Below are 26,810 nucleotides of genomic sequence, written 5' to 3' on the forward strand. Positions count from 1 at the left end.
GCATATTTTCTTCGTATGTTTACATCCTCACATTTTTCAATATTATATCGATTTGTATTTCTGTTTCTTTTAACATTTCTCCATCTGACAGAAAGGTTTTATCCGGAAATGTGTCATTTCCAGGTAATGATCAGTAGTTGCATCAGGTCCTCTATACAATAAGAAAAATTTGTATGCGTCTTGTGCCTAGTATTTATTATTATATGATAAATTTGTTTGCTTACTGTTTCATCTGGGGATAACCAGATGAAACAGTAACCAGATAACCAAATTTGCTTATAGATATTTTTTATGGGTAAGTATATGCTGCTAACTATAAGTCCTCTGTAGGACGCACAATTAATTGTTCTAATCCTATTGCAGACTATCTGGACCAACTGTTAAAAATTCTAATATATAATTTTGAATTACATTCACTACGCTCTTTAAAATGTTGCCAGATGGTTGTTTTGCTAGTCACAACTCTAGTGGACAGCATCACCATTGCATTTCCCTTCTAATTCCACACCTTCTGTTCGTGGTGCCATTCGGAGAATGCATAAGTGCCTGTTAATTCGTTTTGTTTCTCATTCGTATGTACCTCGTATAGGAACTCTACTCCACCCAGATGAAATTTTATTAAATTTGGTATTTATGATCTTTACTAAAATTTATCGCGTTATTTCATTTGGATTTCAGTTGGAACATATCTGGTGGCAAATGATTCGAAATTATACAAATTATACAAATTATACTTTACAAATGCAAATAATAAATTAATTATCGTGCTTCATCTTTTTTTTTTAATTCTGATTATTTTCATACTTTTTAACTGTTATCGTGGCATCTACAGATATCGCTCAGTATCAGCCAAGAAGTGTTTGCATGCTGTTAGGGAATACTATACATTGAGAATACTTTGAGATATATGATTTTAATTAAATTAGTATGCGAGAATAATATTAAAATTCATCATTCAAATATACTTTTGCATTGTAGTAAATGTAGAAAATAAGATCTCTACTGTGTTATATTTATAGAATACAATTTTCCCTGTGTTTAAAAACTTCGACTGGTTTTTTATGGGTATGTTATTACACTTTGGAAAGTAAAGATGTTATTTATAAATTCAGCAATTTAATTCAAAAATTCGAGAAACCAAATGTAAAAAGAAAAAAAAACTCAAAACATCATTCATGTTTTAGGTCCCCTTTATAAAACTGTTCGTGACGTCCCTATTTTTATCTCGCTATCATCCTAGGTTGCATTCAGTAAGTGTTGCTGCTTCTGACAGTAGATAACGTTTGCATCGTTTCCCAAAGAGCAAGAGCAAATCTCATGCCCGTATGTATTGAATATCTTCCTAGAATTTTTTCCTGGTATGAATTAAAAGAAAGTAACAGTTTGGATCCCAACATTTTTCTACTTTTTTTTATCGGGCAGTTATTCGATTATACGCTGTGTAAAGTAATGAAAAAAATCTACTAACAGCGAACTTATACTCTGCGAACAACTTACATCTAATTCGTGATCACTAATGTAGTTCTGTGAATGGATCTTTACAGACCAACTATAACGGAGTATTCATGCTTAATGTAACCAGCCTGTGGAAGAACACCTGTAGAAAAGTTCAGAAAACAAAGCAGACGTCTGTCTTATAGCCTATGTTTTCTGCCTTTTGAAATTAGCTACATGTGTCCGCTCATGCAACTTTACAATGATGGCAGAATTCTGTGCTGGAAAGAAAGGTGAACTGAGGGTAGAATTCTGTTGAAATAGACACTTCATATGTTAATCCTCGTTTTACTTAGAACTTAGCCAACGAGTTTTACTCTATGGCATGACCAATATTCTTCTAAGAGAATGGAAGAGTGCTTTTTTTTATTTTGTTTTTCGCATAATCCTGATACTTTTGAAATTATGTCCTTCTAATTTGAACTTTGTTCTTCGTTATAAATTACTGACTTATATTATACTACATATTATTTCATATTATATATATATATATATATATATTATACTTATAATATATGTTATGCATTTTGCAAAGCCGATAAGCCTCCTACAGAAAACTCAGTTAACAGACAATACACAAGCCTCATAGTTCTGATTTTTTCGTTCCTTTGGTTCGAGTTCTGTCTAGGAGGAAAGGCGCATAAATGCTTTTTAACTGAAGCTTGGTTAGCCGATCTGATACTGATGATTCAGAGTTTGTTGTTCCGAAAAAATACAAACCGTACAAAGAACATACGAGGGGAAAAGCGGTCTTGAAAGTTCTGATAAACACCTAGAACCAAACGATATTAAAGCAAATGATATAACCACAAGAAAGAACATACCAGTAGTAGAGTTATGAAGTTAACTTACTTATGTTGTTATATTCTTATATCCTCCTATGTTCTTTCTTACGATTATATCATTTTCTTTAATATCGTTTTTGTTCTAGGTATTTATCAGAACTTTCCAGAGCATAGCAACAAACTACCGAAATCTGATTAACCAAAAATGAAGCGCCGATAATTTCGTTTACATCCATTTGGTGGCCTCGCTGTAAACTTGTTTATCTCGTAAACCTGAACCTGATAATAATCATCTAAGCCTGCTGAAACTCAGGCGGAAAGGAGACACCATCTTCTTACAGTTCAGCACCAAACTTTCATAATTTAACTTTTCAACCTCGTGATTTACCACCCAAGTCTTATTTTTAAGCAAATCTCTTATTTTCCTGAAAATTACAATCTTATAATAAAATAAATGAGATTCATCTTTTTTCCTATGAACTTTTCGTATTTAGGATTACCATAAATATCTTCTGCACAAATATGGATGCACGAATCCAGAATACATAATGCAACAGCCTTAAAGCGTTCTTCTAACTTTATTTCTAAACTAGGTTTGTATTCCTTTATACATGTCGGTCGTCCAGGATTTTAGTTCAACATGGGAATTTTGTAACCTACATTCGTTTCCTATTTTTATGTTTCGTGTCTGCTTTCTCTTTCAAAGTTGCAGCTTCTCTACACTCGTATACTTATTATGGACGTTGCTACTGTCTTTCGCTAGTAAATATTAGTTCTAAATATACGGTAGATTTAGAAAGACCCTTGACAACAACCTTCATGTTCATATAGTGTACTTGATATTCTGTGCACACGTATGGTGTGTGCAGTCAAGAATACTAACGAACATGCGGACGAGCAAGCTCAATACTCAACTGTGCTGTGAAAAGGCTATACCCATATATCGGTTTTCTCCGAGTGGTTTATAGATATCGCTAGCAGGGAGCCAAATGTCTTTATCGATGTCTTCTATATATACAAAGTCATAAGATTCAGCTACAGACCCTTAAAAATGGATGAAGGGTAGTAAAATATGCCGCCCAGCACCGCTGCGACTCAACTTAGTTAGTTGAAGATGAGCCGTAGCTACACTGCACTGCCGGTCGTAAAGACCTTCATCAAAAGATGGAGGTAATGGAATGCGTGAAGACGTTTAATCAGTGACTGTTAAATATCATACACGTATCAGCCATAATTTTCGAATAAATAATAATTAAAACTATAAATATGAATGACGTATCGTAATGAGATAAAACAATTTTTTGTATTTTTCAAAATTTCTTCTATAGAGCACACCAGAACATGAAAATTTCATTGAAATTGAATATGATTTAATTTGTTTACTGTTTGGTATTTATAGCTTACGTTGTTTTGTTATTAAAACGAAGTATTTTGTGTGTGTGTGTGTGTGTGTGTGTGTGTGTGTGTGTGTGTGTGTGTGTGTGTGTGTGTGTGTGTGTGTGTGTGTGTGTGTGTGTGTGTGTGTGTGTGCGTGCGTGCGTGTGTGCGTGTGCGTGCGTGTGTGCGTGCGTGCGTGTGTGTGCGTGCGCGTGCGTGCGTGTGTGTGTGTGTGTTGCAGACGCGTTTGATAAGTATCTAAAGAAAGCAATGCTTATCCCTTTCTTCAGGTGTTCTATATAGGACAAGGGTTAAATGACGATCAGTGGCATGCTATCCAAATTACACGGAGAGGTCAAAGCATAGATGTAAAAGTGGATTCCGAGGCAACCAGCAGAGGTAAAGAAATTGCTGTTTTAGTGGAATATCCTTGTATCGGTTATTGCCTTCCATGAATATATAAAAGTGTATATCGGAGAATTTATGCTCAGCAGATCGTTTTACATATATAATAAATGCTGTATTTCCCCTTCCCTAAAATGCTTCGCAATAAAAAGAATGCCTGAGTTAAGAAAAGGCTAAAATGAAATCAAATAAAAACCTAAAAAAGTAGTGAAAAATTAAAATACTCAATAAAAATATAAAATGAACTCGTTACTTTTCATTATATGTTTGTTATCATTCAGGATACAAAACAAAATAGATTATTTAAGAACCAGATGTGTATATAGACGTATGGTCAGCTTTGTTGTTTCGTATACGCGTTGTTCTATTATGATTATTATTAATTTCCTGTTGTTGACTTTTATTTGAACGATTTTAATTTCCGTTCCAGAACTAAGTGGACAGCACATAACTCTAGACTTTCATTCTATGCACATTGGAGCTGTTACGCCTGACAGAAGTGTTACTTTTTCTGCATTGAATCCAGCCAAAGACATGGCAAACTTTATCGGACATATGCAACACTTGATATTCAACAGTAATCATTTTTTTGATATGGCACGCAGTGGACAAATGACAAATTTTAAGGTATGATATCTTCTGTTTATATTATATTTACTACATTTATTTATAATTATTGTTGTTATTGGCACCTCCATGGAGCCTCTGCATTTATCGCATAAGTATGTTAATTGCGTGTGTTCTCTGGCTGGTCTGTCTGTTTATGGCAGATGACCATTTTAAAGCAAACTTTTGCTGAAATAATTCTCTTGGAAGTAAGTGAAGAAATAATACAGCAAAAAATAATCACCTCGCATCACCTTGTCCTTGTTTCTTTATTGTATTAAATTAAAAATAGATAAATTTATTTCGATTTCATAATTATGAAAGGAAACTGAATAATTAAGTTATCTTGAGATTCTTGATTTGTTAACAGTGTGATGGAAGTCAGACTGACTTTAACGCGTTATATCAGGTCCTACTGCCTTGAATTCCAGGATGAATTGACATGTTTTACTTGTGTATTAAAATAGATCTGCAAAAGACTCGGCATTCAATGCTCACTCTCGCAACATCCAATCAATAATAACGTAGATTGAATCGTACCAGTTCAGAGTCACTGATTTAGACACATTTAACAACAGTCTTCGTATTTTTGTACAATATTCATATTTATTCGTTGACTGGATCAATCATCTCTTGCCATCTTTAGAATCGTTCTTCTATCATTGTCCCTCTGATACACTACATTTCAGTGGACGGGACATTCCTCGACAAATGTTACGATCCGAGTCATAAAATCGGCTTTTTATTGACTTTCGGTAGTCCCGAACCACTACTTTACCAGATCGATCTGTTTGGTTAGAAAGTATTGGTAGAGTATTCTATTCGCAAGCTTAAATTTGTATCGCGTCCAGTTGTCCCCTGTGGACCCTTCTGTACATGGTAGTCCTATTTCCAACATTTAGTGATAAGAAATTAAGAGCGGTCCGCTGTTGTTGTTGGTAGTGATGGTGATGGGATCCCATGTCTGACATCATAAGAGATCCAGTTATTTGGAAAAATATGGAAAACATAAGAGGGAAATGTCGTTGCCTATCATGTCTTTTTTTTTTTTGTCTGAAGTGTTGGAATTTTTTTTTTATCTAGTTATGGTTTGCCCACTGGACAAATCGATCTTTAAAAATGTTACGGAGATACTGCCAGGTTTACGACGCCTACACACCTCTATGTCAAATGCAACGCCGTAAATTTTACAACATCATTTTACCAGTGATGTATCCAAAAAGTAATGGTTTATTCCAGATAAAAAAAAAATTCTTACGCACGATTTGTAACAACTTCTCTTACCTTTTTTCCCGTATTTTGCCAAAAACCGATTTCTCATGAACTTTTAAATTTATGGAATAATCACTCCGCGTAACTCCCATAGTATTGCGTGAGATATGATTTATGTTAAGAGCAGCAGTATTGTACTGTTTGTATTGAAATATATATCTTTGCATTGGAGTTAGTGTTTCTTTATTTACATCTAATTTTCATTAGATGTAAATAAAGGTGTAGCTAACTAGAAGAGTTCAGTACGAATTACTTATTCATTGACGTGGTCTGTCAGCTGATCTTATACTGAAGATTCAGGGTTTCTTCCAACTGAAAAATCGACAAACCCACCAAAGAACACGTATAATATATGATAAATATAAGAATAACCGTCCTATCATTTCAGAATTAGACTTATAGGAATTCAGGCTACTTAGTCATAAAAATGAAAAGATATCACGGCATGAAATTAGTTTTTAAAGTATTTCAGTAATTTAAATTACTTTTTCGGTCGAATTTCCCTGTTGTTAACCTGTTTTCTTCATTATCCAGGTAACTGCCAAGTTTGGGAAGAAAGAACAAATTGTGCACCACCCTGTTACATTTAAATCCAAGTTTACGTTCATCGGTTTCCCTCAGTTGAAAGCCTACTCGTCCATGAACCTCTATTTTCAGTTTAAAACATTAGAACCCAATGGCCTCATCCTCTACAATGGAGGAAAAGGTCAGGACTTCATAGCCATTGAACTAGTTGACGGACATCTACACTATATCTTTAATCTCGGTGATGGTCCTAGGAAGGTTCGTTCGAACACAAGAAACACGCTGAACGACAACCATTGGCATGCTGTTACAATTGGCCGTCCATCCCTTAAACAACATACCTTAATGGTTGACGATATGATTGCAACAGTAACAAGCACTGGACTTAACGTTCATCTGGACCTCGATGGCTTACTCTATTTGGGAGGCGTTAGACGTTCTATGTACACCACACTGCCCAAGCTGATCCAGTCTCGACATGGATTCGAAGGATGTTTAGCTTCTCTCGATTTGAACGGGGAAACTTTGGATCCAACAAAAGATGCGCTAATTCCAAGCACCCTAGTTTCCAATGGGTGTGCCGGTAAGTAAAGATAAAGACTTTTATGCGTAAAAAAGCGAAATAGTTACGGTTCATTTTACCGTTAATATTGCTTTGAATTCAAAATTAAGAGATCTGGAAAAGTCTCGCTCTAAGTGATTGCAGTGTAAAATAATGCAAACTTATTGTGATCAATATAAAATTGAATTTCATGTCAGTAGAAGACTAGAGGATTACGGAGTCAGCAATTATACAAATAAAATGCATGATAAACTTTTAAATTTGCGTTTAATGTAGTCTGACTTATTGATTCGTCAGATATCATTCTTATCAAGTGTATCTCTAGGGCCTGTGACCAAATGCAGCAACACTGCATGTGCTAATAGAGGAATCTGCGTTCAGATGTGGAACAGTTACACGTGCGACTGTGATATGACTTCCTATACAGGACCAACTTGTTCCGATGGTAAGTGTTTTCTGTTCTTTACTTGCAAGAGTTCTTGTAGTATCAAACGATGCTTTTACATTGTCTACGATAGATATCTTCAGCATGGATATTTGATAATAATGGCGGTTTAGATTCTGATATCGGGTGAGTGAAAAAACTTAAAAACGAGATTTTAATCCATTTAAGGGAATGGGTTTTATTTTTAGAGGAAAGTTGCACATCCACTTCATTGAAAACAGGAACACAGTGAACTCAAGCCTCGTTATTCCTCCCCTCCCCAAAGAAATCTTTTGAATTCTCATCGAAGTTCTCCTCTCATCCCTTTTAGCCGCAGACATGATGGCTAATGTTTGGATTGATGTTTACTTCCCGATTTGCGATACGAGAAGGTACAGAGCATTCGTCTTCCGTTAGAGAATAAGTGTGTAGTGTCTTGTGATAAGGGGCGTAGTGGCAAGAAAAATGTCTCCATTACAAGATAAGACTAACTGTTGACTGTGGCAGTTTGCAAGAGTAAAGGAGCGGTAAAGAGAATCAATGCTAAATGCTCTCCAGACATTCACTTTAGCTGCGTCTCTTTCATGTTCTCCAACAATGTGGGGGAAATGTTTATACCCCCTTATATGGCAGTTACGTCTGTTCGCATCCGCTTCCAAATGAAAAGTGGTTTTTATCGGAAAAGATCACATCGAGCAGGAAAAAAGGGTAATTTGTCACCCTGTCTGTAATCAGTCCAATAAACTGAAGGCGAACATCACCATCGTACTCGCATTGAGTCCATTTGAATCATCTACGTGCGGTATTTTCTTCCTTGAAAAAAGTGTTCCTCCTGCCGACCTGCAATTATTGCTTTAGTCTGCATTCGTATATTTCTTTAATGGTCCATTCTGAGTAGCAGCATTTCTTCTACTTACTTCGCTTGTTAGTCCGTAACGTTATAAAATCCAGACACAATATAGTAATCAATGGAAGCATGGGACAGGCAGGTAATATTCTACAGATGAATTCCTTCTCCGCCTACTGAACTTTCGGGCTAACGGAATGCCAATAGCCGTAACAATGGCTCGGTTGTGAATACAGTGATTTAGTCCCATCAGATGTCATAAATTATTCCGATATATTTGCATATTATTGAAAGCGGCGCGAGCGATTCCGAAATCCCATAGCTATGTAATAATTTCCATGTTTGCGGAAATATTCGAACTTGGAGTTTGATGCTATTTAGTCAGGTTTATCAATGAAAGCTGCTGTACGACTCACGTTAATTAAACAGAATGTTCTGTATTAGTATGAATAACGGAAAGACAGATACGTAAAGTTTTTTGTTGTCGTTAAATTTTAAGAAATGCTGATATAAATGAACATCTTTGGCAGCTTTGCAAATACGTATCGGACCAGAGACTGCAATGAGATTAAATCCTTTGAATTTTAACAATGGTCCGTAGTCATTTATTTCAGATTAATGGCATGTCCAGTAATTTTCTTCTGACAATTATTATATACATTCATAATTATGTTTATTATGTGAGAAATATAAGCGCAAACCCTTTCGATTCTTTAGCTTCTTAGCGCTAAACTTCCAACTCTTGTGGGCAGAGCCAATTCATGACGCTTTAAGCAAATTTCAGTTTTGTACCTAGATGCATAAATTGTACATTCCCTCCAGCCCTTTATGATTTTTTAAATTTATTTTTAACTACTAAAAGAGCACTTATTAATAATCTTGCGGACTGAAGTTCCTCTTATCTACCTTGTTGCTCATTAGATTTTTATTCCCATTTTTTGAATAATAATTCTGTTTTCCAGCGCAATTATATTTTGAATATATTCAAAAATTAATCTTCGTTATTGGTTGCTTCCGATAAAAAAAATGCTTTGTGGCCTTATTGTCTTGCTTGTCACCGTGCTTGGTTTAATTACATGCACTTGAGCATGTTATGCAAGATGTGTGAAAGCGCTTGGAAAGCTCCCATACGGCATCATTATAAATAATTAAATTGGTTTACTTTTACAATAAAATAAATTAACTTAACAAATAACTTAAATTAACAATTGAATTAGATCGTAAGATGAGACATTTATCAACGAAGAATCTATTTCCCTATTTTCGTTTTACAGCTTGTTTTGCATTTGAAAACTATTGAAACCAAATAATATTCTACTACTATTCTGTATAATTTCCGGTTACATAATGCTTTTACTGTAATAATTTGTTCAGCGCATACATTTTTCATTATTTTGCAAACAAGCATATCATCACACCTGCCTTTTTAATTATGAATAATAAATGGCAACTTATCGTGAGGAAATGACGACACACACACGTAACAAATAAGCTTCATTTTGAGCCATTACACAGCGTGCAGCAGTTTGCTAATTCTCTGTTGATATAAACTGGAAGTGTTGCAAAATATGCACGCATAAGTGAAAAGGTATAATTTCCTGTACTATGCCGTTTAATCAGCGAAAATTATCTGATTATGAAACATGCAAGAAAAGGTCAACTAATTAACAACTAATGATTCTTTTTAAGACTAGTTTTGAGAAAAGAAAAATTTATTTCTTAATTAAAATTAAGAGAGAAGAAATTCTCCATCAAAGTAATAAGTACTCAAGGTATCGTTAATTTAATAAATCAACTATTTAAATAGCTGTCATGAAGAGTTCTGTGCAATTAACTCTTTATCTCATCAATAATTTCATTCATTTACTCGTTTGCACCATTGCTTACAACAGAAAAAATAAAATAAAAAGGTTATATTTAATACAGAGTTGAAAATCGTACAGCTGTTAGTTTAATCTGCGGAAATATAAAAGTCGTTGATCTCATTAAGTCCGAATTCGTGTTATGCCTTAAAGCTTAAGTGAAAATTGATCTGTTCATTAGCTGAACAAGATAACCAGAATTCCGTGAAAATCATTTTAAAGGAGAAAAAAAAAAGAAATAGTGACTGTTAAGTAAGCTTTGCTATCGCAAGAAGAGATTTATGTGTCTTATATACTGCATAATGCGAAGTTGCTACATTTGTGTTTTGGATGCGTATATTTTTTGATCTGGTTGAATAATTCTGAATATAAGATAAATTACAATTAGATAGTTTAGAATATATTAATCATAGACGATTTAACTAATAAATTATTAGTTAAGTGTCTAACGATTTAACTAAGAGATTCCTAACTAATAATTTAGTAATTTAACTCATAGATTCCTAGCTAATAACTTAATAATGTGTTTAATGTATTAATAGTTTGATTGGTGAATTAACAATAAACCCGATTGTTTAGAATAACTTCAAGTCGAAGTTATGCCTTACTTCCTTTCTGAGTTCCATGAGTTAATACACGAAACTTACGGCTTATGTACTTGTTGTGATTTGAGGAAGCATTCAGTTAGTTTTTTGTTGTTGTTATTGATGTTCATACAGATATCTGTTTAGCGTGATGTGTTTTGTTGTATATATTCCTATAGGATAGCAAACGATTACATAAACAAGGTGAATATAATATGATATTCATAAAATATCAGTGATATGTTTTTGCATCTTCTTTCATTGTTAAAGGAAGTCAAATCTAATACAGTAGAAGCAACTTTATTTTCTTTACCAGTAAGTATACACTTTTTCGTGGAACCTTGTCTTTACGAGTTTAACGACAAGGATAACAACTGAGTTGGAGAAAAGTGGAAACAGTAAGCAAGATGTATGGGAGGGATATCCAAGATCGTTAGACGTAACGTGCAAAGTGGGTTTTAACCACTTCACACTTCGCAATTCGAATTTTTCCATGTTCTCCACAGAATGCTACTGGAATTTGTTGCAAGTGGTTTGTGCCAAGAGAAAGTATTACTATTATCAGAACGCCAACTGTTCCCCACTCACTACTTTATTCTTGTCTCCCCTCCCCACTACCACACCTGAGACCCAACACGTACTGTTCCTAAACCTGGCAGTACGTGTCTAAAATGTGAACAGACAGGGTGGAGTAGCGCTGCTATTTTATCCTTCCGTCACGCATGGGCCATGTACTGGCACATCCCAGCCTAATTGCGTCTTGATAAATATTTTAGTTTCCAGAAGCGGGCACTGATTAATGGTGCTGTGAACCCTTGCGTGTGTTAATGCGCAGACAAAACACCTTTAGTATAATTCAAAATCTACATTCGGCAAAATAAATGCGGGAACAGTAGATGTTTCTGTTTGAATTCTCCAATAACTAAGAAAGTTTACTTCGCTAAAATAAAGACGGCAATTCATTTTCATGTAATACTTATTTTTCATTGTACACACTTCCCATATTCCTACTCTCCTCCTTCATTCTGTCACTAGCGAATAGGTCATGTATGTCAAAAAGGGGATGTGACGCCATTTACACGTGATCATCTTTCGATGATAATATAACTCACTGGTGCATCATCTTGGGATGATGCACCAGTGAGATACACTTGGGATGCAAAAGAAAACCTACTCTAATCTTATTTTTCATTGTCGTTAACTCTTTAGACTTATCTGAAGAGTTAGCATAGTAAATACAGTCAATAGGATAAAGTTATTTAAATGTATCGATTTCAGATATATATAGAAAAATAATAAAAAAAAGATGTGGAACATTTTCGTTACTTTTTTTTTCATCTACATATTGCAAAAAGAAAAAAAAGTCAGATTTAAGAAAGGAATTGTTTCGCAAAGAACAAATCAATTGATTTGGAAAGAATGCTTGGTAAAATAAGGTGCGCGCCGCTAACTCAGAGTACAACAGCTCGCGGTTCTCTAGAGTCCCAGAATCCTATAGGGAACTCCATTTTTTTTTCAGTAGAGAGAGGGTGCTATTTATTATGGTACGAAATAAAAACCGACTACAAATAAGCCAACAGAATCATTCCATGTACCAACTTTGCTGATATATAACTTGTACCGAGTTGGGATGTTAATTCTTTCCTAAGACGAGTCGATTTAAGCGTTTAGAAATTTCAAGAGTAAGTTGGATTTTCTGTGTTTGATTATCACTATACAGGTAAAAACTCGGTCTTTAACATAAATGTCTGATGTGTAGATACTGAGGACAAAAGAAAAAAAGGTAAGTATTACAGTATCATGACAGTGTACAGATTATATTCCAAAGCTGTGGCGATATTGTTTGGGGAAAGAGGAGTGCAAAGGTTGAAATGACCGGCATGGAAGCTCGATCTCAATACATTTTTTTTTTTTTTTAATTTATTGATACGACTCCAACACACTAAAAATTGTAAAACTGTAGTACAATAGTACCGTGAATAAGCTAAGGATTTCTATCTATTTTAATTAATTTTACAATTTTTTGTATTTTTGTTTCTTTTTTTTTTTTTTGCATGGTCTGGAAACCATGCACTGAGACCAAACATGAAACTTATGCAAGTCCCTTTTAGCTGCAAACCTTTTGTACGTTTAGTTCAGTGGATGAGCTAACGATTAGATAATCCGTTTTCCCTACACTTGGAGGTCTTCGGTCTCGAGAGCAGGTGATCCCGGTCAGTTGCCTGGATCACTTCTATAGCTCCAATGAAGATTCAGTCTGGATCGATGATATGCAGGGTAGACAAAGCGGAATTGTCCAAAATGGCAACATATCATTTAGAATTCATTTTAAACTATTAAAACTGGTTCTAGTCTAAATCAGAGACACGTCCCCCCCCCCGCCATGTTATCGCAGTCACGCTACACTTAATGCGATAGAACTGATGTGTGTTCTTTATCCCATACCTCACGTTTTCAATGGACTGTTTCAATTTACTGTTTAATCGTGGCACCTTTGCACCATGTTTGCTTGGGGGAGATGTTTGGCTTGCATACATTTCTCTCTACCGAAAAGGAGTAACGAGATGTGACATCACGTAAAGTTATATATTAAGCATGCATATGTCTAATCAGGAAAGATGAAGTTTCATTATTTTCCTCCGCAAATGAGACTATCGCATCATTTGCGCAAGTCTATGCAACAAATTTTGAATCGTTTCTATGCATTGTACTAAAAGGCTTCCGCAGACTCTCAGAAGTATCAGCTTCTATTCTGAGAGTCTGTAGAATCCTTTCAGAAACCATTCGCTATCTCGCGTATTCATACCACTGCAACTGTTTTTCTTCAAAACAGTTGCTATTTTCAAAATTAATAACAGTACGATACGCGATGCTACAGAACGTGACAGAAACAACTAGAATTGTTCCGACACATATACATAGTAATTATTTTAACGTTTTTATTCTGGGTTATTTATTTATATATACCAATTATGAAGTTCTGATAACATCTAATATGTCTAACTAATTGTTTCTAGTCTATTTTCTGTACAGCTTATGCTAATACCCCTGACAATGTAAGTCTGACGATTTACGAAACTTGTTATTTATCATAAAACATGTGGTCTCAATAGCAGAAGCTATCTCCAAACGGCTAAACCATAGAAACTTACGCATTCGTTTTTATAAATAGTTTAAAGTTTGGTCATAATAGCACAACTTAGATTTATTCTCCATGTGTAATAGTTAATTTATGCTGAAATATAACAGGTAATTATTTTTTTTAATCTGTTCTATTTTATTTCCTTTTCAAGTTAACTGCACTTCTCTCTCTCTCTCTCTCTCTCTCTCTCTCTCTCTGTGGATTTAGTATTTTAATTTGTCTGATTTAATGCCTGTTTGTCTGTTCCTGTCCGTAATATTTTTTCGGTGTTCTCATTTTTATTAACCCTTTTTTCTTCATAGTTTTTGGTATTATCTTTTGCAAAAGTTTGATTAAACTTGGCTTATTTATTTACACGCTAGGAAAAAAAGTTTCAATCTTTATTATTTTTTTTTAAAAGTGTTATTAACGAATAATATCCAAGAGTAAGAATATATCACTAGAGACCAAATAGGCAACAGGGAAGAGCTTAAACTAATTCAAATCGCATGTCGATTATTGCTACTGCAGCAACATCTGTCGCACGAGCGTGTGCTGTTATTTTCTCTTGATGAAATAGGAGAAGGCACAGCCTGACTTTTTTTTTTCTCTTTGATCCCAGCTACTGGAATAGCGAGATGTAATAGTGTTTACTATGCAGGATCTTTTCTAACCTTAAACGTTCTTCGGTTTGCTTTGTGATTTCTTCATATGTTTACGAACTGTCTTAAATCGTTTCAAATGTGCTTCATTATTTTAAAGTGCACTATTTTTATCTTGAATGTTCGAGCTTTACAATTAATCTTTGTTTTTGCATAAATTACTTACCCTTTTAAAATCACCTCATCACTTTCATAGTATATCGAAGACAAATGAAAGACTTTGAATTTTTGATTTATTTACTTTGGGGTAACGTTGGCTGACACTTACCAAACCACCACCGTCACTGTTTTTGTGTCATATAAAAACATTTTTCACAAACTCGATGATTTTCACCAATCCACAGTAGAGCATAACAGTTGCAACTTATCACCTTTTCGTCGTCATGAAGAGTAGTCCTTCCAGCTATGAGCAGTTTCTAACATTCTTGTGCAAGTTTATATGAATTCTTACATACACGGATAATGATGCATTGCTTGAAAGCTTTTTCGTTTTTTAAATTATTTATTTATGATTAATAGCATATATCTCAATTGCAAATAAAAGTTCGTTTAGGTTTGATCACGGCGAAAGGTTGGTTTATTTTAAAAACGTTTCTTAGTAACGTATAGCCTGTGAATGCTCCAAACGTCTGGTGAGAAATTCTTCTGATCTTTCGTGGAACATATGTTCAATCGATACAGTTTCCGTTACTGCTATTATTATTATTATTTTTTATTAATATATGTATTTTTTTTTACTATGCTCTCATCATACCACAAAGCGAGACTTAGGGATAATGGTGTTCCACGTTGCCTTGACCGATTTCTTGGCTCCGGCTTTTTAGCAACAGATGTGGGTTCCAAATGCTTGATCAGAATACGTCAACGTCCTCTTCTTCACCTGTTATCGTGACCTCCGAAGACTTCTAGCAACTATTGCATTCCTGGAAAATCTTAAAAAACGTAGTTGCTTATCATAGCATTGATGCGTTGTACTCAAAAAATCTAACATTTTTGTATGATTTTGTTTAAAAACCTGCATTGTTGGAGTTGAATACTAGGGGTCGCTTTATGCATAATTGTGCATTGTTCTGTGCATTTTTGTGAGGACAGGTTATTCTGAAACTATTGGAGCACATAGATGATTAAAATAGGAAATAACTATTCATTATTAAGTGAATATCTCCCTTTCTGTGCTTCTAAATCTTTTTTTTAATATTGTATTTATATATTTTGTATGGAACATACGTAAAATATTGTACCTTAGAATATTCCACTTGACTTGAAATAAAGTGAGCGATCTTCATTGTTATATTTCTAGAAAGCATAGCGTACCGATTTGGCCCGAAGACTGGTCTTATCTCATTTACATATCCTCCTGAAAAAAGGCCTGACACCAAAAGTGATCTCCTGGCCATCGGATTTATAACCATGGCCGACAATGCCGTCCTCGTTCGTATCGACAGCGGAAGTAGCAATGATTACATGGAACTAGAAATCGTAAGTATCATCCTTAGTTGCATTTTTTTCTAGAAAGATTGGAAGTATATCATCATAAACTTACATTCCTTTTTTCTTCATTTTAACCGAGGAGGGAGTATCGTAGCTTAATAGCCGTAATTACTCTGTTTATATACCGTTACATTTCAATGAAACAGTTGCTAATACACTGCTTTGCACCCTAACGAGTTCTTCGAAAAGATTCTAATTTCTAATATAATTATAACTGTTGACCGATAAAATAAGAGGGATTTGAGAAATATGTCTTTCAATACTTGTTATTATGTCGTTATGAACATTTTAGAATATATTACTGAAAAGCTAATGTTTAAGATTAGCTTTTCAGTTAAGCGTTTATTAAAATATTGTTACAACATACCAAGAGCTTAATGACTCTGTTGTACAATATGACCAATTGTTGACACATTCAAAGCAAATCGTTTGCTGAGTTTGCTTCTTTGTTGACTAGCAAAGTTCTCGTTCAAAGAGCAAACAATGAAGGTTGTCAGGAATATAAAGAGAATAACGAAGGATCTTTCTACTCCCTAATAGTCAAGATGTTATTGTTGTTGAACCATATCGACGTAGCAGGAATACTTAAGACCGCAGCAAACATTGAATAAGATGAAGTGATTCATTTATTGTCCAAGTCAACATTACTTTTTGCGCTGATATTCTCATATCGACTTTTGGGGGAGGGGGGAGTAGAGGGAGCAGAAGGTGATGAATAAATACATGATAAGTAAATTTATTCATGAATAAATAGTGTTTAGTGCGATATTCTGGAACTAAAATCTTAATCGCGTTTCATTTTTTCTTCTGGCATATGAATCAACAGACAGAAAGTCATGCTTGTAATGTTAGAGGTGATTTCAACTTCGCCAACTGCCAAAAACAGTGAAATCCATTTGAAATGAGTCGTCTTTCATTCTTATATTCCGAAATGCTCATTATATTACTGTTATGTCAAATTAAAACAGTTGGAAACTGCTTTTCGATTTATCCTTGGACTAGTAAGCCTAATACTCATCATAATTCGCGTAATTCAGAGTTAGCGTGCGAATTCAAATATCATCTTACGATACTTTGAACAAAAGGAGAGGAAATGTTTTCTAAATCAATATTTGCAGTTCAAAACTTCGATTCGGAAGCAAGACCTAAAAAGACACACATCGTGATAAAAAAATACAGTAAAATGTTGCCCTCCACTTTATTCAAGAAAGTTGTGTTTTTGTTATAACTCTATTCAATTATTTTTAACTTTTCTTATTTTGCATTAAGTAGTAACTGTTTTTTTTAATAATTAAGCTCAACTGAAACTCAGCTAGCTTGTAAATCAGTAACATTTGCTTCGTAATAAATCACAAATGGAATATTGCATAAATAAAGACATTTTCGTTACTTTCTTGATCGCGAGTATATCCTCGAGCATCACAAGATACATTCAATACATTCCCATAGAATTTTCCTTAGAAAGAAAATCCAAACGGGAGCTCTAAATTTTTTATATTGCACAGACATTCATGCTTAATATTAAAATGTTGATGCTACGGATGTATTGAATCATTATTATTCAAAGAAATATATTTTAGACTAAATAAATAAAAAATGATGTTTTTGATGTACATAAAAATATGTTTAGATGTATAGAAACAACAGCATCTGAGAAAAGCTGTAACGTTGTATTTTGTTTTAGGAACATTATTCCGATAATTCATTTAACGACAGACGTGTACACAACCACGTTCTGGAACGTATTGAAGAGTCACGACAAATATCAGTACTATTTAGAAAGAAAGAAAGAGAGAGAGAGAGAGAGGAAACATGAGATGAGATGTATAGAATCACCGCACAGAAAAGAACCGAAAATATTTGATTTTCTGAAAAATTGATTTTATTCTTTGATATTTTATATGCGATTCTCAAGAAAAGAAACTTCTGTAAGGTGAGTCCACTCCTTATGTTTACAAAATCAGGATCTTCACTCACTCACTGGTGGAAGCCTCACGGTAACGGATGCGACGTATGATTACAGAAATGAACATTTCAACAATTAAAAAAAAAACTTCCAAAAATAATTGAGATATTGATTTGTAAATTCTGTTTTTTGTGAATAAAATCATTTCTCAAATATATTTGCAAAAAAAATACTGGAAATTTGTAATGAAAATGTAATTGTTTACAACTATCGAGTTTTGGCTACATCCTATACATCCTCATGAGAGAGTACATGCTAGGAAATTATGATAATATGTTAAAAAAACTTTTTATTATTCTTATTCTCTAATGATTATTTATCCAACTAAAAATAAAGAAGTCATTTTGGAGGATACGATCAGCTTAAAAAATCACCTCAGGGATATTTGCTTTATGCACACTTCCTGTGACGTTCCTGTTTGGTTTAGAGTGTTGTGCAGAAAGACCTCGTTCGGTTTCATTGATGTAAACTGATTCAGTGGAGCGATAAATTCTATTTCGGGTTATTTCATTCTACTGGGTTGGATTATTGCACAGAAGAGTACAGGGCGCTTGAACCATATGGCGTGACAATTTATAAGGTGCTTGAGCCGTTCACTTTATAAATCATAGGCGCTTGAGCCATATGTCTCAACCACCTGTAAACTTCTATAAAGTGAACATTTGTTGTTATGCCATGATTTATATATATATATATATAATATAAACAGAAACGTAATATTTTAATTAAATCTTTTTTGATCTGAATCGTAGTGCGCTTTTGTAAGCCGTAGTAGATAATTCCCCTGTACAAATAGATCGGAGATCTGTAGACTGTCTCGCAGCTGGAGTAGAGGACATCTTGAGTCTGGAAACAGGAAAATGACGCATTCTATTTCACCAGCTTGGTGTCAAAAGATGTTTTCGTTATGATATACGCGTATTTTTTTGTTTGTTTGAAGCGCGGTGAGATTCATTTTAGCAGGATAATGCATTTTGTTGACTCCAGCATCATTTCCAGAGTGTTCCCTGGTCAATAAGTGAATAGTGCTTACGATTAATATAGTCTGCCAATAAATTAATGTTTCTGCACGTGATTTATCGTTTTGCCAATAATTTATTATTTTCTTTGCCGTGTACTTTTCAATAATTCTTCATTATTTGCATGAAATTTATTGCTTTCTGTCTGCTCTATGATTTCCAGTAATTTATATAAACGAAAAGATTGCACTATGTAATAACTGAAGAAACATCTTTTAGAAAGGTCAGCTTGGTCAAGAGCAATGAACAAACTTTCAATTACATTTGATAAAATTTCTTATAATATGTTGTGGTTGAGGCTCATCGTATTTTTAAAGACGTGATCCTTTACATTCTTTCAATTATCAAAAAATATTTTTATTTCTAGGTTGATGGAAACGTCTTTATGGTATACAATATGGGTACCGAAGACCACCCAATCGGTGAACTTAGTGTCACTGTAAGTGATGGTCAGTACCACGTCATTCGCTTTACTAGGTCCGGACCAAATTCCACAATTCAAATCGACGACCATAATGTTAGGACAAAACATCCCAAGGGTAAGTAACCACTATACACAAAGGACTTTTGGTTATTCTAGAGTGACCGGTAGATCACCAGAAGTATAATAATGCTTTTACGAAAATATTTTTTATGAATAAAAAATAATAATAAAATCCTAAAAAGAAGTTCTTGTATTTTAATATCTCATATTTTTTTTACGATTTTGTTATTGTTGTTACTTGTGTTCCTGATTATTTGTTTCACGTTGCGAAAACGTAAAATAATTATTTCCATGTTTTTTTTAGCGTCATATTTTTGTCTTGTCTTCATTCTCGCTCTAGACTGAATTAGCTCCTGCAGGTTCTCTGTATCTCCACAGTTTTTAAGAACCTCTCAAATCGCTTTCCTGTAACACCATGAACCATTCTTCATCTTTCTTCCCATTTCCTTGTTACGACTCGTGATCAACTGTGTTACCTATCAAATGCATTTAAAGTTTATCATTGATGACCAGGAGTTTTATGGCTTAATGGGAAGAACGATACCTACACATTCGCAAAACAGACAAGTTGGCCTGAGAATACACCTTTTCTTACAGAAAACTGGTAAAACGGTTGTTCCAAACAAAATAGATATCTGGTCTTTAACGGCTTCTAAGAATCAAGTCTATTTAAAGATACACTGCTAATTCATCGTATAGACTAACTTCACTGCCTGAAGTCTGTATATCCTCTCGGTGATTCTGTGATGCTAGATCGTCAGAGAAAAGACACATGTTTACTACTAATTACAGACTACAAACGGATCCACATAATTGACTTTAAAAATCCGATCATACGTTACTCACCCTTTGGCGTAGGGAAGTATATATTTTTAACTCCTATTTGGGAGTGAGAAATATTAGGTTTACTCAAGATTTATTTATATATTCATTGATACCAGATTCTACTCACAGTTTTGGGATTACGTTGACTTGTTTCCTTACCTCGTGAAATTTCATTTCAAAATTTTGCAAAACAAAGATCATGTATCCTTCTTGCGCCTGCTCTATGAAGGCGCCTCATGTCGAAATGCAAACAATAAATCAAATCCAACTTCTCTCATTTTTACTTCCCTTTGTATATGATTTTCTATGAGTAGGACTTTTGAGAAGTCCTCTTTAACTGTCATTCGATCAAGTTCTAGTATTAGTTCCTGATAGATAATTTTTTTTTCTCTTTCGCGTCCCCCATGTTCATGCTAATTCAACATCATTTCATCAGTTCTCTTTTTGTTGTTGCATACCGTCCAGGCGTAATGTCATCATCATCATGCGTATCAAGGACTGAGACCTAGCATGGCCTGTTTCAGCCTTAGAAGTCATCGTTTAAGAGGACGTCCTGATTTTCTTTTTTTCTAATGGCTTGTACTTTAAGGCTTGTTTTGGTAATCTTTCTGTTTTCATTCTTTGAACGTGTTCCATCCATTTATGTTTATATTTTTTAATTTTTTCTATTACTGGTCCTTGGTTTAATTCTTTCGTAATTTCTTCATTTCTTTTGTGATCAAATAGGGTATACTTTGCAGTTTTTCTCATAAACTTCATTTCTGCTGTTATTAATCTTTGTTTGTCTTTTTGTTTTATTGTCCAGATTTCGCTTCCATACATTAAGACTGGTAGGGCCAATAATGTATTGTATACTTTTAGTCTGGTTTGTTTTTGAACTAGGTTTGGTTTAAATATAGAGTTAATTACACCTGTTAGTTTTAAATATTTTGCAATTTTTACGTTTATATCTTTTTCATTTTCATATGTGATCATACATCCTAGGTAGTTAAATGAATTCACCTGTTCTAAGATCTTATTATTTATTACTATTTTAGTTTTTTCTGGATCTCGTCCTTTAAAGGCTATAGTTTTTGATTTTTCTGTTGATATTATCATACCATCTTTGGTTATCTCATTTAGATCTAAAATAGCTTTCTGTAAGTTATCTTCAGAATTTGTAATTATTATTTGGTCATCGGCAAAAAGGAGGGTGTTTAAGTTCACTGTAGGAGAAAGTTTAATACCTTGATGGAAATTTTTATTCCATTTTATTATTATTTCATTTAAGTAAATATTGAAAAGAGTTGCTGAGAGGGGACGTTTCTGTCGGACCCCTTGGTTTATCTCTCTCGTATATGATAGCTCGTGATTTAATCTTATTTGTATTTGATTATTTTCATATATACTTGTGATAGCTTTTAGGATATTATTTGGTATTTGTCTTTCTTTTAATATGTTAAATAATATGTTTCTTTTAACTTTGTCAAATGCTTTTTCAAAGTCAATAAATGTAATATGTGTTTCTAAATTGTATTCTCTTCTTTTCTCGATTATTAATTTTAGACAAACGACCGGGTCTATACATGATCGTCCTTTTCTAAATCCATTCTGTGCTTCTAAAATAAAGTTTTCGGAATATTTCATTAGTTTGTTATTTAAGATTCTGCTATATATTTTGTAACAGGAATTTAGTATACTGATACCTCTATAGTTTTTAGGGTCATCTCTATTACCTTTTTTAAAGATAGGAATAACAATTGCTTTTTTTTTTCATTCTATTGGGGTATACCAGTTGAATAAATTTTATTTAAAAATAATAAGAGTCTTTCTTTGAATCTTGTTCCTGCGTATTTATATAGTTCTGAACCTAGCTTATCTTCTCCAGGTGATTTTCCGTTTCTTGTTTCTTTCAGGCTGATTTCTAATTCTTCTTTAGTTATTTCCTTTTCATTTTCGTTAATTGTTTGCCAGTTGTCTTTTTTAAAATATTTATCTGTCCAGAATTCTGTGTAGTAATTTAGAAATTCTTCTAATTTCAATTCGGTGTTTAATTTTATGTTTTCTTTGGTATCTGCATTTAAGTGTTTCAAAATCTTATATACATTGGGTCTTATTTTATATAAATCATGTTCTAAATTATAAACAATGTGATATTAACTAATACATATTTCAGTTAACTCTATTGGCGACTAGATCCTTCGTTGCTCAGTTGGTGTAGACGAAGTCCTTTTGTCGGAAAGACCTGGGTTCGATTCCCGTCCGTGAGTGAGGAACCCTTATCTGGTCTCTTTCGACGAAAGGTTAGTTAGCCGGTCTCATAAAGATGGGGGATTTTTTCACCTGGAAACTCGGGTTTTTCGTCCACAGAACAAGCAAACCAGCCCCGTGAACACACAGGGATTACAGTCTGGAATATTTAAGACCCAGCCATAGTCGCGATTCGTAATTATGCCAATTCCGTGCCCGGATAAAATTAGGGGGTGGGGATTGAGATGGTGCCGTACCTCCCCGTAAAAGAGGCTCACGGCAGAGGAAATAAATAAATTGGAGACTCATTTACACAGACGCGGCTGGTTGAGTTGACTTAATACGGTTTTTTTTGGGGGGGGGGGGGGAATCACGCATTCTGTTTTTTCTTGATGGTTGAAATTCCAATGCCTTCAAAGATGCAACTTTTCTGATCAAATCTGAGTTCGCAGGTCTTAGATCGCAGTTTCAATTTTTTTTGCGACCCCCCTTTTTTTCCTTATGTCTAACGGATCGTCGGATTGTGAGAATGGAAAAGAAGAACAATACTTTAAATTTTTAATGTTGTGATTTCCTACTTTCTCTTCTATTTTACCTTCACACTCACTCCATTACTTAAAGAGCTTCCCTCGCACACCACAAATAACATCCTTCTCCTAGTTTCCTTGTTCACAGTATGAAAGTTGTTTATATCATAATCTTTATCCCTTCTGTTTACAGCAAACTTCGGACTGAGTACCCAATAACTCTGTTATTATTGTTGTATGATACAGTTATTGGGTGCTCATCGGACAAACTTTGGTAATTTTGAACATGTTCGGGAGGGAGTTATAACAACTGCTCCTGCGATGATGCATGAACACACTTTTCAGTGTATCAACATGCTTCTTTGCTGAGTATATCTAGAGCATGCGGCTTTTGTGTATAAAATCCGAATTCCCTAGATACACTTCGCAAAATAAGAATTTATTCTTTTACATTTAATGAAATTACAGTCTCCAAACAGTAACGTTTTATACATTTTTATGCCCACCCTTTACTTATTACAATATAAATATTATGCTATTTGGGAAGTAAGCTGTTTAGATGTAACCTACGAAAAAAAAATTAAAGTATTACCACTTTTAATACATAATGTTTAATAATTGCTATTTTGCTGTTTATAAATTTAACAAAAAATTATTGTTGCTTTGCGATGCGTTATTTTAAATAGGGATAAAATCCTGATAAACAGGAGCATACAAAATGAATAAATATTCAGAATAGCAACCTAAAAAATAAGCACTCTGAGCTACAAAAGGTTAATCCCTATGTATGCGTGTATTCCCAGGCAGGCAGCTCACCATCTTCAACAGCCACTCTAAAATTCAGGTGGGCGGCAAGAAAAATCCGATTCGAGGCAAAACAGACCGACCTTTCCAGGGAGTGATAGCCGGTCTGGTTTTCAACGGACATCGGATACTTGACATGGCTGCCGAAGACGATCCTCGTGTCGAAGTGGAAGGTGACGTAGAACTTCTTATGTCAATTCCATCCCACCTAAATCAAAATGTGCTTTCTCCAACACCTCAGTTGCATCAGGTAATTCTAAGATGTTGATTTTCACATTTCACCCTTAAAAAAAGAAAAATATATTCATAGTTTTAAACCACACTTTGAAAAAGTATCATAATTCAGCAAGTTATTTTTCAAAATTGTTTCTCAAAAAGAAAAAAGTTTCGTAGAACTCTTCCGCATAACATTTTATAATTAAATAAACTTAAGAATAATAATTTAATTTTATATATTAAGAATAATAATATTTATATATATGGTGGCTGTGTGGCCTTGTGAAAATGACGTTTACCTCCATAGCGCTGTAGACACTAGATTATAATTTCGATTCTAGCTGCCCACTAGATGAACTTTTTTAAGTCTTTTTTTTCATCCAATTCCCTAGTTAGCCGATCTTTGGCATCAGTGAGTAAAATTCTGAAACTGAATTTTAATGAATTTCATCTCGAAATTCAATAAAATCGACCGTAGAATTCATATTATTTCATATTATTATTATTTAATATATTGCGTTAAGGTTAGGGACCACAAGATGGCAGCAGTTGTTTGCCATATTCTGCTTCCTGGATGCCTATAACATTATTAGCCTTATGCTAGCTATCAGCGACGGCTGAGTCGAGAATGGCTGCCCATCGATCCTTAGAAAGTTAGGGCTGAAACTATTCGCCTACTCCTTTTTTTTTTCAGGAATAAAAGCGTTAGAGTATTTATTTATTTTATATAATACGTTACGTTATTAAAGTCATTATTATATTTTATAACTATTGCACCGATAGGAACCCGAAAATCAAGTTCACCGTTTTGAGGAACAATAGTTTAAAAAACGGTTAGGAATCTCTACGTTATGCTAGGGTTAGTCTCATAACAAGAAACTAAGTTGCGCAAATGGCGGGGATGTACTTGTAATAAGTGTTTATGTTATTATTACTAACAAAGGTCAATTAATGGGAGATTAGTTCACTTTTTAAATCCTCTTTAATTCTTTTTGAAAAAAAAAAAGAGAGAGATTTTATTCTTGAAATTGTCCCTGAAATATTTAAATGTTGTTATTATTATTAATAAGTAGACGTTTTCTCACAAAAAAGCATGATTATATAGCAAATCAGGCAAGATTCAGTCGGCCACAATCCACCCATCCTGCCGGTAGTCAGCGAAGACGCTGAACAAGATTTATATCCTGTAAACACGTGTATTTCACTTCATTGAACCGAATATATTAAACTACAAATGCAGAGAGAGCACCCAGCTCTCGTTGTTGCAAACTACTCTGGGCCAAAAGAATTGCTTGTTTCGGAAGGTTTACTATAGTTCCGTAGCACTGATGCTATGGGAACTTGGCCTGGATTTCACAGTAGTTAATTGTAGTAGTGGCAAATAGCCTACAGCGTTGTTCGATAGAAAGCGAAACACTTCAGTGTTATGATGATTTCAAATGCGTGCTGTAGATTTAACATAAGGTAACTGACGTGCTCCACTTTAATGGAAGAAGTTGACCTAGCAGATGTATGAATTCTAAGATGTACTGGAGTAAATTGCACGCTTTATGAAAGTATGTTTAAGTCAAATAACAGATAAATCGTGCATTAATTTTGAATCTAATTCTCTAATGTCGGTACATAATATAGGTGACAGAAGGTGAAGACATGGTTTCGTCTGGAGCGGGATCAGGATGCTGGGATGATGAAGATGATTGTGGAGCAGTGGACGTTGGTTCAGGTACGTTCAGATGCATAGCTTCTTTCTGAACTTGGTTTTTAATTGGTAGTATTGCTTTATTTGATTAAGCTGGATTATAATAGTAACAATGGGTTTTTCTTCTTTTATAAATGTCACATTTTTGTTACATTTAAAAATAAATTCAGTTTAATTTTTGCCGCTAAGTGGAATGTATTTACTTCAGATAACCAAAATCATTGACTTATTTTTATTCATGAGCTTAACAAAAACTTGACGGAGGTTTTTACTTCCATCAAGTTTTTGTTAAGGGAGGTAGTACACATTGTCTTTATCTCCATATTTTGGGTCGTTCAGTCTGCAGTACATTTTCATTTTTTTTTTTTTTTGATTTACAGCCAAAACAACTAAGGCTATAAGGCTAGTGTATTGTGTCTATAAATTGCATATATGCGTTTTTATAGCGGTTTACGCATTTTCAGGATGGAAATTCTGAGAGGTAAAACTTCCTACCTCCGTATGAAATCGGCTAAACAGACCTTAAGTTGAAAAACTCTGATAATGGTTCTTCGCATACTAGACGGGATTCGAACCCAGGTCACTAAAATACATCGTCAGTACATTAATACCGTGGACGACAGATAACGTCTTAAATGAAAAAATTGTAAAGATTGTTTGTTTAAGATGCTGTAGAAGTAATATTATTATGCCAGGAAATGCTAAAAGTGTCACGCGAAGCGAGATCTGATCTTCAATATTGAGCTGAACATTATCAGTGGTGGTAGTGGAGGGGGGGGGAAGAACTGATATTTTTTTTGCGAAAAAAAGACAAAATTATTTTGGAAGCAATAAATTTAACAATATTGTTGTCACGCTACCAAAGGACGGTATGAAAATCAATGTTTAAAGCACTTGATAGTAGAAGATTTTGAAGCTTTTAAGTTGTTCGAGCACTCAAGATTTGTCAATATTTTATGAGTAGAAGGAATGGAGAATGTTATCATCAGAAAAATAGAGCCCTGAGGAGCACCTGAATTAATAG

General features: G+C 34.2%; 1 protein-coding gene across 1 annotated transcript in view; it reads left to right on the plus strand.

Moving 5' to 3' along the window:
* LOC150102708 (neurexin 1-like) overlaps nt 1–26,810 on the plus strand; it is a 144,502-nt gene that overhangs the window by 113,574 nt on the left and 4,118 nt on the right. The window contains exons 9-16 of the mRNA XM_090398723.1: nt 3,947–4,055; nt 4,492–4,688; nt 6,474–7,047; nt 7,352–7,471; nt 15,827–16,005; nt 19,370–19,541; nt 23,871–24,121; nt 25,720–25,810. Coding sequence (XP_090254849.1) covers nt 3,947–4,055; nt 4,492–4,688; nt 6,474–7,047; nt 7,352–7,471; nt 15,827–16,005; nt 19,370–19,541; nt 23,871–24,121; nt 25,720–25,810 — 1,693 coding nt within the window. The remainder of the gene's footprint in view (nt 1–3,946; nt 4,056–4,491; nt 4,689–6,473; nt 7,048–7,351; nt 7,472–15,826; nt 16,006–19,369; nt 19,542–23,870; nt 24,122–25,719; nt 25,811–26,810) is intronic.

The sequence above is a fragment of the Typopeltis vanoorti genome, chromosome 10 (assembly GCF_054136105.1).
Source record: "Typopeltis vanoorti isolate ZY-2024b chromosome 10, IOZ_Tvanoo_1.0, whole genome shotgun sequence".
Classification (NCBI taxonomy): domain Eukaryota; kingdom Metazoa; phylum Arthropoda; class Arachnida; order Uropygi; family Thelyphonidae; genus Typopeltis; species Typopeltis vanoorti.